The sequence below is a fragment of the Somniosus microcephalus genome, chromosome 15 (genome assembly GCF_052327205.1).
Source record: "Somniosus microcephalus isolate GS21.2 chromosome 15, FLI_Smic_1.0, whole genome shotgun sequence".
Taxonomy (NCBI): domain Eukaryota; kingdom Metazoa; phylum Chordata; class Chondrichthyes; order Squaliformes; family Somniosidae; genus Somniosus; species Somniosus microcephalus.
In genome coordinates, this window is record NC_141001.1 from 53567179 (window position 1) to 53581463 (window position 14285).

A 14285-nucleotide genomic window follows, 5' to 3' on the forward strand; every position below is an offset into this window, starting at 1 on the left:
TGGTTACTGCACAGAAGAAGGCCATTCGGCCCATCGAACCCGTACCGGCTCTCTGCAAGAGCACTTCAGCTAGTCCCACTCCCCCGCCCTTTCGCCGTAGCCCTTCAGATACTTATACAACTCCCTTTTGAAAGCCGTGATTGAATCTATCTCCACCACCCTTTCAGGCAGTGCATTCCAGATCTTAACCACTCGCTGCGTAAAAAATGTTTTTTCTTACGTTGCCTTTGGTTTTTTTGCCAATCAAGCTAAATCTGTGTCCTCTGGTTCTCGACCCTTCTGCCAATGAGAACAGTTTCCCTCTATCTACTCTGTCCAGACCCCTCATGATTTTTAGCACCTCTCTCAAATCTCCTCTCAATCTTCTCTGCTTCTAGGAGAACAACCCCAACTTCTCCAGTCTATCATTCTGATAAATCTTTTCTGCACTCCCTCTAGGGTCTTCACATCCATCCTAAAGTGTGGTGCCCAGAATTGGACACAGTACTACAGTGGGGGCCGAACCAGTGTTTTAAACAGGTTCGTCATAATTTCAACACTTTTGTACTCTATACTTCTTCTTCTCAGGTAGTCTCCTGGCGTTGAAGATGACTTGCTTCCACTCCAATATTGTGGGTTGTAAGGCGACTAATGAGTCCTCTGCGGGATCTACAGACTCTGCCACAGGTGGGGCAGGTAGTGGTTGAAGGAACGAGTGGGTGGAGTGCTTGGTTTGTCATACGCTCTTTCCACTGTTTGTACTTGGTCTCCGCATGCTCCCGACAAAGTCAGTGTACTCTATACCTCTATTCATGAAGCCCAGGATCCCGTAAGCCTTTTTAACTGCTTTCTCAACCTGCCCTGCCACCATCAATGATTTGTGCACACATACCCCCAGGTCTCTCTGTTCGCGCACCCCCTTCAGGATTGTACCATTTAGTTTATATGTCCTCTCCTCATTCTTTCTACCAAAATGTATCATTTCACACTTTTCTGGGTTAAATTTCATTTGCGCCGCCCATTTCACCAGCCTGTCTATGTCTTCCTGAAGTCTATGACTCTCCTCCTCACTGTTCACTATACTTCCTAGTTTTGTGTCATCTGGAAATTTTGAAATTGTGCCCTGTACACCCATGTCCAAGTCATTAATATAAATCAAGAAAAGCAGTGGTCCTAGAACCGACCCCTGAGGAACACCATCATATACCTTCCTCCAGTCCGAAAAACAACCGTTCACCACTACTCTCTATTTCCTATCACTTAGCCAATTCCGTATCCATGCTGCCACTGTCCCTTTTACTCCATGGGCTTCAACTTTGCTGGCAAGCCAATTATGTGGCACTTTGTTGAACGCCTCTTGGAAATCCAGGTACACTACGTCAACTGCATTACCCTCATCAACCCTCTCTGATACCTCATTAAAGAACTCAATCAAGTAAAGCAACAGCGTGAGACAAAAGGGAAGAAGACGCATACACACACAGAAGGGAAGCAGTAGACAGATAGAGGTAGAAGCGGAGGAGAGAAAAGGGGAGGAAGAGAGACAGAACAGAAGGTAGGATAAAGAATGAAAGGAGAAAGAGAGATATAGACGGGGCAGAGAGGGACAGACACATGGGAGAGGAGAGCGGCACATACAGAAAGGAAGGAGGAGAATGAGAAGGAGAGAGAGACACACACATATTAAACAGATACAATCCCACCAACAATGAAAGAAAAGAAAAATTTCTCAGGTAATGCATTTGGGGAGAGCTAACAAGGCAAGGGAATACACAATAAATGGTAGGATACTGAGAAGTTTAGAGGAACAGAGGGACCATGGAGTGCATGTCCACAGATCCCTGAAGGTAGCAGGACTGGTAGATAAGGGGGTTAAGAAGGCATACAGGATACTTTCCTTTTTAGCCGAGGCATAGAATATAAGAGCAGGGAAGTTATGCTTGAACTGTATAAAACATCAGTTAGGCCACAGCTGGAATACTGCGTACAGTTTTGGTCATCATATCACAGGAAGGATGTGATTGCACTCGAGAGGGTACAGAGGAGATTTATGAGGATGTTGCCAGGACTGAAGAATTTTAGCTAGGAGGAAAGATTGGATAGGCTGGGGTTATTTACTTTGGAACGGAGGAGGCTGAGGGGAGACTTGATTGAGGTGTATAAAATTATGAGGGGCCTAGATAGAGTGATTAGGAAGGACCTATTTCCCTTTGCAGGGAGGTCAATAACCAGGGGCATAAATTTAAAGTAATTGGTAGAAGGATTAGAGGGAAGTTGAAGAGAACTTTTTTCACCCAGAGGGTGGTGGGGTCTGGAACTCATTGCCTGAAAAGGTGGTAGAGGCAGAAACCCTCATCGCATATAAAAAGTACTTGGATATGCACCTGAAGTGCCGTAACCTACACACACACAAAGGAAGGAGAAGGGTGAAAGAAGGAAAGGAAAAGTGCACAAAAGGTGAGGAGAGAGACAGAAGAGAAATGTGTGACAGAAGGGAAGGAGAGAGAGAGAGAGAGAGAGAGACAGAAGGGAAGGAGAGAGATAGAAGGGAAGGAGAGAAACAGAAAGACAGAAGAGGAGAGGGAAAAAGAGACACACTGAAGAAAAGCAGGAGGGAAGTAGAAGGGATGTATAGAAAGAAGGGAAAGAGGACAAAGACAGCACAGAAAGGTATGGACAGAACAAAAGGATAATATTTACTGTCAGCAATGGAAAACGTTGACATAACAACTTACAATGCTAAATGTTGTAATGAATTGCCATGTTTTTCTGTCAATGAAAAGTGCGGTTTGTGAACAGGAAGGTTGCAACCTGTAAAAGCTTCTATAGATATGTGAAGAGAAAAAGATTGGTGAAGTCAAGTGTAGAAGAGAAAACGATTGGTGAAGTCAAGTGTAGGTCACAGCGTCGGCGGGAATTTCAGTGGCAGCAGCAGGGCTATAAAAGGCTCCAAGAGACCAGGTAGGCCTCACAGCGTCGGCGGGAATTTCAGCGGCAGCAGCGGGGCTATAAAAGGCTCCAAGAGACCAGGTAGGCCTCAGCGTCGGCGGGAATTTCAGCGGCAGCAGTGGGGCTATAAAAGGCTCCAAGAGACCAGGTAGGCCTCACAGCGTCGGCGGGAATTTCAGCGGCAACAGCGGGGCTATAAAAGGCTCCAAGAGACCAGGTAGGCCTCACAGCGTCGGTGGGAATTTCAGCGGCGGCAGCGGGGCTATAAAAGGCTCCAAGAGACCAGGTAGGCCTCACAGCGTCGGCGGGAATTTCAGCGGCGGCAGCGGGGCTATAAAAGGCTCCAAGAGACCAGGTAGGTTTACTAATCTCCAATCTCACAGAGAGGGAGAGAAGTAAAAAGTAATCGAAGTGTGACGTCACCAGAAAGCAGGTAAGTGACTGGTTGGTGAGTATTTCTCTCTTTTTAAACTTTAACTTGGTGGTTTATAGTTTCGAAGCTCTCTGTGGTGTAGCGGGAATGTTTGTAAACCAGGACCCTTAAATATATCATTTAACTGTAGTGAAATTGGTGGGATTGATTTGATTTAATTTAATTGCAATTAACTAAAGGGTAAGTCATGCTCCTCCTGCGATGTGTGGGAACTCAGGTACACTTCCTGTGTCCCTGACAACCATGTGTGCAGGAAGTGTATCCAGCTGCAGCTACTGGCAGACCGCATTGCGGCGCTGGAGCTGCGATTGGATTCGTACTGGACCATTCACGAGGCTGAGGACATCGTGAATAGAACATTTGATCAGTTGGTCACACCGCAGGCAAAGGTTGGACAGGCAGAAAGGGAATGGGTGACCAACAGACAGAGTACTAGGCACAGGCAGGTAGTGCAGGGGTCCCCTGTGGACATCCCCCTCTCAAACAGATACACCACTGTGAGTACTGTTGGGGGGGATGGCTTATCAGAGGAAGGCAGCAGCAGCCAACTTCCTGGCACCAGGGGTGGTTCTGCTGCACAGGACGGGAGGAAAAAGAGGGGTAGAGCTATAGTAATAGGGGATTCTATTGTAAGGGGAATAGATAGGTGTTTCTGCGGCCGCAAACGAGACTCCAGGATGGTGTGTTGCCTCCCTGGTGCAAGGGTCAAGGATGTCTCAGAGCGGCTGCAGAACATTTTGGAAGGTGAGGGTGAACAGCCAGTTGTCGTGGTGCATATAGGTACCAACGATATAGGTAAAAAACGGGATGAGGTCCTAAAAGCTGAATATAGGGAGTTAGGAGGTAAATTAAAAAATAGGACCTCAAAGGTAGTAATCTCAGGATTGCTACCAGTGCCACGTGCTAGTCAGAGTAGAAATAGAAGGATATTTCAGATGAATACGTGGCTAGAGGAATGGTGTGAGGGGGAGGGATTCAAATTCCTGGGACATTGGAACCGGTTCTGGGGGAGGTGGGACCAGTTCAAACCGGACGGTTTGCACCTGGGCAGGGCCGGGACGGATGTCCGAGGGGGAGTGTTTGCTAGTGCTCTGGGGGAGGGTTTAAACTAAAATGGCAGGGAGTTGGGAACCTGAGCAGAGGGACAGAGGAAAGGGAAACAAGGATAAAAGAAAAAGATAGGAAGGAGAAAAACAAAAGTGGCAGTCAGAGAAATCAACAGTTTAAATCAAACATGGCCACAGTAAATAATAATTCTAATAGGTCTAAGAGCATTAAAAAAACAAGCCTGAAGGCTTTGTGTCTTAATGCGAGGAGCATTCGTAATAAGGTGGATGAATTAGCTGCGCAAATAGAGGTAAACGATTATGATTTGATTGGGATTACAGAAACATGGCTCCAGGGTGGCCAAGGCTGGGAACTCAACATCCAGGGGTATTCAATATTCAGGAAAGATAGGCAAAAAGGAAAGGGTAGCATTGCTGGTTAAAGAAGGGACTAACACAATTGTAAGGAAGGATATTAGCTCTGATGATGTGGAATCTGTATGGGTAGAACTGAGAAATACCATGGGGCAGAAAACGTTAGTGGGAGTGGTATATAGACCTCCAAACAGTAATGCGGAGGTTGGGGATGGCATTAAAAGGGAAATTAGAGAAGCGTGCAATAAGGGCACAGCAGACATCATGGGTGACTTTAATCTACATATAAATTGGGCTAACCAAATTAGTAACAATATTGTGGAGGAGGAATTCCTGGAGTGTTAACGGGATGGTTTCCTGGACCAATATGTCGAGGAACCAACCAGAGATCAGGTCTTCTTAGAATGGGTATTATGTAACGAGAAAGGATTAATTAACAATCTTGTTGTACGAGGCCCCTTGGGTCGGAGCGATCATAATATGATAGAATTCTTCATTAAGATGGAGAGTGAAGTAATTGACTCAGAGACTAACGTCCTGAATTTAAATAAAGGGAACTATGATGGCATGAGACGCGCGTTGGGTAGGATTGATTGGGGAATGTCACTCAAAGGGTTGACGGTGGATAGGCAATGGCAAACATTCAAAGACCACATGGATGAACTACAGAATTTGTTCATCCCAGTTTGGCATAAAAATAAAACAAAAAAGGTGACTCAACCGTGGCTAACAAGGGAAATTAGGGATAGCATAAGATCCAAGGAGACGACATATAAATTGGCCAGAAAAAGCAGTAAACCTGAGGACTGGGAGCAGTTTAGGATTCAACAAAGGAGGACAAAGGGATTAATTGAGAGGGGGAAAATAGAATAGGAGAGTAAGCTTGCAGGGAACATAAAAACTGACTGTAAAAGCTTTTATAGATATGTGAAGAGAAAAAGATTGGTGAAGTCAAGCGTAGGTCCCTTGCAGTCAGAATCAGGGGAATTTATAATGGGGAACAAAGAAATGGCAGATCAATTAAATATATGTTTTGGTTCTGTCTTCACAAAGGAGAATACAAATAACCTCCCAGAGATGTCGGGGAACATAGGGTCTGATGAAAGGGAGGAACTGAAAGAAATCAGTATTTGTAGGGAAATGGTGTTAAGGAAATTGATGGGATTGAAGGCCGATAAATCCCCAGGGCCTGATAATCTACATTCTAGGGTACTTAAGGAAGTGGCCCTAGAAATAGTAGATGCATTGCTGATCATCTTCCAACATTCGATGGAATCTGGAACAGTACCCATGGATTGGAGGGTAGCTAATGTTACCCCACTATTCAAAAAAGGTGGTAGAGAGAAAACGGGGAATTACAGACATCGGTAGTGGGGAAAATGCTAGTGTCCATTATAAAAGATGTAATAGCAGAGCACTTGGAAAACAGTGACAGGATCGGACAAAGTCAACATGGATTTACAAAGGGTAAATCGTGCTTGACTAATCTACTGGAATTTTTTGAGGATGTAACTGGTAAAATAGATAAGGGAGAACCAGTGGATGTGGTGTATTTGGACTTTCAGAAGGCTTTCGATAAGGTCCCGCATAAGAGATTAGCATGTAAAGCTAAAGCACATGGGATTGGGGCAAGGTACTGTCTTGGATAGAGAACTGGTTGGCAGACAGAAAGCAAAGAGTTGGAATAAACAGGTCTTTTTCTGAGTGGCAGGCAGTGACTACAGGAAACTTTCGATTAACCGGCCCCTAAATAACCGGAATGCTCTATCCACCGGCAAAATTCAGGAGTCGGTTCAGGTAACTTTTTTTACTTTTAGTTACTTTTTTAAATCCATTTGTTGCTGTGCAAGGGTGTAGCTGAAGCTGTTGCTAACTTGCAACTTGTGCCGATTGTTATGAAGCTGTTGCAACAGGGTTTGTTGCTTTATACGGAGCCCTGAGCTCCATATCTTTTAGCATAGCGTTCGGTTATCCGGAATTGTTGATGAACTGGAAACACGTTGGTCCCGTCCGTGCCAGATACCAGAAAGTTTCCTGTAGTGGGGTACCGTAGGGATCAGTCCTTGGACCCCAGCTATTCACAATATATATTAATGATCTAGACAAGAGAACTAGATGTAATACCTCCAAATTTGCAGACGACACAAAGCTGGGTGGGCGTGTGTGCTGTGAGGAGGATGCCGAGAAACTCCAGGATGATTTGGACAGGTTGGGTGATTGGGCAGAAGCATGGCAGATGCAATATAATGTGGATAAATGTGAGGTTATCCACTTTGGTAGCAAAAACAGGAAGGCAGATTATTATCTGAATGGCAATAGATTGGGAGAAGGGGAAGTGCAACGAGACCTGGGTGTCCTTGTGCACCAGTCGCTGAAGGTAAGCATGCAGGTGCAGCAGGCGGTTAAGAAGGCAAATGGTATGTTGGCCTTCGTAGCGAGAGGGTTTGAGTACAGGAACAAGGATGTCTTGCTGCAGTTGCACAGGGCCTTGGTGAGACCACATCTTGAGTATTGTGTGCAGTTTTGGTCGCCTTATCTGAGGAAGGATGTTCTTGCCATGGAAGGAGTTCAGCGAAGATTCACCAGGCTGATACTTGGGATGGCAGGAATGACGTATGAGGAGAGATTGGATCGATTGGGCTTGTACTCGCTGGAGTTTAGAAGAATGAGAGGGGATCTCATCGAAACTTATAAAATTCTAACAGGACTAGACAGACTAGATGCTGGAAGGATGTTCCCGATGGTCGGGGAGTCCAGAAGCAGGGGTTACAGTCTAAGGATAAGGGGTAGGCCATTTAGGACAGAAATGAGGAGTAATTTCTTTACCCAGAGAGTGGTGAACCTGTGGAATTCTCTACCACAGAAGGCAGTAGAGGCCAATTCACTAAATATATTCAAGAAGGAGTTGGATATATTTCTCAAGGCTAAAGGGATCAAGGGGTATGGGGAGAAAGCAGGGACCGGGTACTGAATTTGGATGATCAGCCATGATCGCATTGAATGGCGGAGCAGGCTCGAGGGGCTGAATGGCCTACTCCTGCTCCTATCTTCTATGTTTCTATGTTTCCCTTGCAGTCAGAATCAGGTGAATTTATAATGGGGAACAAAGAAATGGCAGACCAATTAAATACATACTTTGGTTCTGTCTTCACAAAGGAGGACACAAATAACCTCCCAGAGCTGTCGGGGAACATAGGGTCTAATGAGAGGGTGGAACTGAATGAAATCAATATTTGTAGGGAAATGGCGTTACGGAAATTGACGGGATTGAAGGCCGATAAATCCCCAGGGCGTGATAATCTACATCCTAGGGAACTTAAAGAAGTGGCCCTAGAAATAATAGATGCATTGCTGGTCATTTTCCAAAATTCTACAGACTCTGGAACAGTTCCCATGGATTGGAGGGTAGCTAATGTAAGCCCACTATTCAAAAAAGGTGGTAGAGAGAAAACGGGGAATTATAGACCGGTAATCCTAACATCGGTAGTGGGGAAAATGCTAGAGTCCATTATAAAAGATGTAATAGCAGAGCACTTGGAAAACAGTGACAGGATCGGACAAAGTCAAAATGGATTCACAAAAGGTAAATCGTGCTTGACTAATCTACTGGAATTTTTTGAGAATGTAACTGGTAGAATAGATAAGGGATAACCAGTGGATGTGGTGTATTTGGACTTTCAGAAGGCTTTCGATAAGGTCCCGCATAAGAGATTAGCATGCAAAGTTAAAGCACAAGACATTGGGGGTAAGGTACTGACTTGGATAGAGAACTGGTTGGCAGACAGGAAGTAAAGAGTTGGAATAAACGGGTCTTTTTCCGAGTGGTAGGCAGTGACTAATGGGGTACCGCAGGGATCGGTGCTAGGACCCCAGCTATTCACAATATAAATTAATGATCTAGACGAGGGAACTAGATGTAATATCTCCAAGTTTGCAGACGACACAAAGCTGGGTGGGCATGTGTGCTGTGAGGAGGATGCAGAGAAACTCCAGTATGATTTGGACAGGTTGGGTGATTGAGCAGATGCATGGCAGATGCAGTATAATGTGGATAAATGCAAGGTTATCCACTTTGTTGTCAAAAACAGGAAGACAGGTTATTATCTGAATGGCAATAGATTGGGAAAAGGGGAAGTGCAACGAGACCTGGGTGTCCTTGTGCACCAGTCGCTGAAGGTAAGCATGCAGGTGCAGCAGGTGGTTAAGAAGGCAAATGGTATGTTGGCCTTCATAACGAGAGGGTTTGAGTACAGGAACAAGGATGTCTTGCTGCAGTTGTACAGGGCCTTGGTGAGACCACAGCTTGAGTATTGTGTGCAGTTTTGGTTGCCTTATCTGAGGAAGGGTGTTCTTGCAATGGAGGGAGTGCAGCGAAGATTCACCAGACTGATCCCTGGGATGGCAGGAATGATGTATGAAGAGAGATTGGGTCGATTAGGCTTGTATTCACTAGAGTTTAGAAGAATGAGAAGGGATCTCATTGAAACTTATAAAATTCTAACAGGACTAGACAGACTAGATGCAGGAAGGATGTTCCCGATGGCGGGGGAGTCCAGAACCAGGGGTCACAGGCTAACGATAAGGGGTAAGCCATTTAGGACTGAGATGAGGAGGAATTTCTTCACCCAGAGAGTGGTGAACCTGTGGAATTCTCTACCACAGAAGGCAGTTGAGGCCAATTCATTAAATATATTCAAGAAAGAGTTAGATATATTTCTTAAGGCTAAAGGGATCAAGGGATATGGGGAGAAAGCAGGGACATGGTACTGAATTTGGATGATCAGCCATGATCTAATTAAATGGCGGAGCAGGCTCAAGGGGCCGAATGGTCTACTCCTGCTCCTATCTTCTATGTTTCTATGCAAGATTTGTAATAGTATATAGTTTACATTTTTTTTTAACATAGACTCTGAATGACTGAATCATAGGGTAATTCCATGATCCTAGCTGCCAGTGAGGAGCTGCACTTGACGGCAATGTGGGCTGTCAAATTGGGGCTATAACTTTGTGGTCATATCTCCAACCTGTACTGCTTTCACACCTGGCTTCCCCGCTGGAAAAATCTAGGCTTCTGTCTCTCCTCATTCCACATTACAGTCAGGGCAGAGCTTAGCCCTAAGAGGAGCAGTTTTTCCATACCCAGAGTTTGGAAAGAGTGGTTGCTCACAGGAGCAAATCCCCATCCACATTGTGTTATTTTAGGCTGTTGTCGTACACAAATCATAGAATGATGCAGCACAGAAGGAGGCCATTCGGCCCATCCTGCCTGTATCGACTCTTTGAAAGAGCTATCTAATTCGTCCCACTCCCCTGCTCTTTCCCCATAGCCCTGAAAATCTTTCCATTTCAAGTAGGAATCTGCTTCCACCATCCTTTCAAGCAGTGAATTCCAGATCAAAATTCGCTTCAGCTCCCTTCTTGAACTTTTGCCAATTGTCTTAAATCTCAGTCCTCTGGTTACCAACCCTCCTGCTACTTCAGCATCATTGTTCCATTAACTTTCTGCTGAGGGCCCCAAATCTGAATAGTAACTTTCTCAAGGGTCATTCTCGATCATCCTCCAACACGCGGCACTACAGAATATTCAGCTTTTAACATTCCACCGATGGAGTTGTTGAGTTTATGGCTGGGAGGTTCTCCATAGTGGGAGGTTCGCCATAGAAATGGAGTGGAGGGGAAATGATACATCTTATAGTTTTAATGGAACTACTTGGTCTATGGATGCTAGGCCAGTTCCATCTGCTGGCTAGCATTCTTTTGCTTTCTGCTATTGAGGAAAGAAAAAGGAGCAGAGAAAAAAATGATGAAATCCAAGCTCAAGTGATATCCCACTGCTCAGTGAGCCATGACTGGAAGCCCCGAGACAAACAGAGCAATAGGTCTGCTGAGAGCCATAGGCAATGGAGAACTAGGCTTCAGGTTGGCATTTTATGAGTGCTCCTGTATTAAATAAACCATCTAATTCATGCAAATCTCTACTCACTTCACCCTTGGCTTTTCCTCCTCTGTAGCAAAGTAAAACAAAAAAGTAAATAAGAAAGAAATTAGACATTTTATCCACAATTAAAGATAAAAATACAGCATAAATGGCATCAAAATATTGTTGCTTCTTTTAAGAAAAAACAATGTGCTGCACTACAAATAAAATGCAATTTTACTCTCCAATTTTTTCCCCTGATCGCCTGAAGGTGTTGACTCCTTGTTAGGGACGGTTCTACAGGTGGTGGTCATCCTTCAGTACCTAGTCCAAGTGGCCATTATTCACGTGTGATCATTGACAGTGAATGCCAGCAGGCTATTCATCCATGGGAGGCATCACAGCCGAGCCTGATCCCGTGCTCACATGATACTCACACACAGGCATTTCCCACCAGGGATTTCTGGAATAGCAATCAGCTGCCAGGACCCTGGTCGATAATTTCTTCCCCAACCCAATTGTGGGGCATCCAGTACCTGGGGAACTGTACCTGAATAGGAGTCAGCATCTTAATACCAAATCAGGAGCTGGAGGGGAAAAAAATGGAACCAATACAGAGAAAATTATCTTAGGAGATAATAACAACAGAATGGAGCAATCTGAAACATTGGATTGCTGCAAATCACAACAAAATGGAGCAATCTGAAACATTGGATTGCTGCAAATCACAACAAAATGGAGCAATCTAAAACATTGGATTGCTGCAAATCACCTCCCGTCTATCATTTTCAATAAAGTCAAAAATAACATGCCTAATATAGAGTTAAAGAGTATCTGTGCTTCCAGCTTGTCTGGTATGGTCGGGTGAATTGATAATTAACATAGCAACAAAAAGGAAATTGCTTTTTTATTAAAACAGAGGAAGTGAGGCATTTCACAGATTTGATCAATTTTTCAAAGAGTGGTGCATTTGAATCAGTTTTCAGCAGTCGAATATTCTGATTCTAACATCAAACTGTTAAATGTAAAATTAACATTAAACATAATCTTATCATCCACGAACCCAGTGGAATGAATCTGGTCAGCTATCAGGAGAGAAAGCCTATGGCACCTCAAAGCTCCTCCCTCCAGCACACTAAACCTTAGCACAGCAACCAACTGCATATGAACTCCCTCTCGGATCTTTAACTCCACAATCTTACCTAGTAGAGGAACCCAAACATTCACCAATCATTGAGTTAAAAAAATATCAACTATCAGTTTTAAATGGATTTTCCCTCATTTAAATGTATGCACTCTAGTCTGACTAGCCTGACTTTTTGAAGTAATATTCTGGGTTTATTTTGCCTCATTCGTTTAATATTTTGTGCACTGTGTCGAGGCGCCCCCTCCCTCAATCTTCTCTGCAGCTGAGCAGTTCCTGCAGCCTGACATAACTCCTTCCCACCTCCAAGCCTCAGGTAGTATGTACATGGGACAGCAATGCAACATATTGGGCTCACTGCCACGGCTCTTAGTCCAGCCGTTCTGAAGGGAGGCAGCTTCTGGCTGGACCAGGGATCCACGGGTGCTTTTCAAAAACAAGCATCAAACTGAAAAGTATGTTGCGGAGAGATTTTCATCTTCCGTTGTTTTCAATGGGGCACCATTTTGCCTCATTAGCACGCAGGTGGCGGGGACAATATACCACAATGTCGTTTGTGTAAAAACAAAACTGCATTGGGGGTGATTTTCATGTATAGCGCACATCCAGTGGGCAGGACATCTGCTCCTCCCGCCCAGTGATGTCGACAGGAGGCCCGGTCTATTTTCACGGTCGGGCCTTATTAGCATTGAATAAATGTGGCACCAGTACTAATCACACAGCTTCTAGGCAGCTCACCATTTGGGAGAGCAGGAAATTCTGATGGGGCGGACACTGATCATGGGCCTTAAAGTGGAGGGTTCAAAAGATCAGGGAGTCAAAGGAGCAACTTATTTCAGTATCAGAGAAATTTATAGCAAGGAGTTGAAGTTAAGGAAGCTCAAAACTCCCCCCAGAAAATCAATGAACAAAGAGGGCCAGACCTGCTTCCAGCATTCCCTTATTACAACGATAATGATCCTTATAATTAACACTGAAAATGGCCCATCCCGACATGTACGGCCCATGATTTTTGAATGGGTTGGGGAACTGACGGTGGCAGCACTGATTGACATGAAAACAGTGTTTTTGTTTTAACTGCATCATTTGACACCTATTCACATATATTCATTAGGCCCCTACCTGTTTAAGGCAGGAGCGCTAGCCACCTAAACTGAGGTCCATCAGAGCCATCTTGACAATATAGGGAGCAAAATTAACTTTTGGACATTAATGCCTTATTGGTGGAAATGTACAGATTGCCTTTAAAGTATCTCTACAAAGAAGATGGAGAGGAGAGGCCCAAGGTACAGCAACTTAATGCTGTCACTGCTTTACCAATGGGATGTGAGAACTGAACTTTTATTGAGCTACAATGGACTATTTAAAAAATGAATAAAAACATTTTTGTTATCTCATCTTTGAAGCGCACCATCTTCATGAAAAGTGACAAATACTGTTCTCTACTTGTTCACAAACATACAGAACAATGCCATAAATCACATCAAAATGCTCCATATGTCATCTACACATCAAAATTACAGATTACTGTCCCTCCCAAATAAACAAAAGGTTTGCAGAGAATTTCTCTCAGGAAGCAGTGCCTCTTTAATAGCTCAGCTCTCTGTGTTTTATTTACAGTAGCAGTTCTCAGCCGAGGACGGTTTCACCTCAGGACTTAGTTGGGTGTTTCAGTGGATTTCTCCCTAACCAGGTTGCCAGCTTATCTTGCCACTTGTGTACTCACGAGCTGGTGGCTCTCACTGCTGGCCTGCTTAATCCCTCCTCTTTGTTTTCCCCCTTTCCCTCCCCACCAGTATACTATGAGGTTAGAGTCCCGGAGTGGTTGTCACTCCAGTCTCCTCGTCTCTACTGAGTGAATGCCATTGAGCGAGGTCACCTGATTGATCGATCGATTCACAGACCTTGAGATTATTTCTGGAAAAGTGGATGCTCTGTGTATCAAGCAGTAGCACCTCCCACCAGCAGGTCACAGTGTCATTAAAGCTAGTTAAGATGCTTACAGCCTTAGACTGCCCCAGCTTCCTATCTGGCAGGTGATGCCATTTCCCTTTGGAGAAAATTAGGATACAAAATGTAAAAAATATAGTTAAAGGAGTTATTTTAAAAATATTTCCTTGAGTTATTTTTGGGAGGGGGGTAAGGGATTCAATCTATCTTCCCCCTCCACCCATTTGTAACTTTTTCATCCATTTAGCCTGATATTTCTGCAGTGGAGAAGCTGGTGCACAGCCTGCTGTCAGACCCCTAACAATACCCCCCAACAATGTCACCCAACTCACACTCAATGCCACCTTTTGTTTTGGCATGTTCTGCTACCAATAATATCAGCAAAAGCACACACACACTAATCCTCTAAGAAATTAGGCAGATTTATGAAATGAAGACAGATTATGAAACTGACAGTGTAACAGACAACAAAAATCAGCACTGTGAATAAAA

The 14285-nt window shown here is 44.3% G+C and overlaps 1 protein-coding gene across 1 annotated transcript in view; it reads right to left on the minus strand.

Moving 5' to 3' along the window:
- Positions 1–14285, minus strand: part of tnnt3a (troponin T type 3a (skeletal, fast)) — a 55631-nt gene that overhangs the window by 27231 nt on the left and 14115 nt on the right. Inside the window, exon 8 of the mRNA XM_086008511.1 lies at positions 10766–10787. Within this exon, the coding sequence (XP_085864637.1) occupies positions 10766–10787 (22 nt within the window). The remainder of the gene's footprint in view (positions 1–10765; positions 10788–14285) is intronic.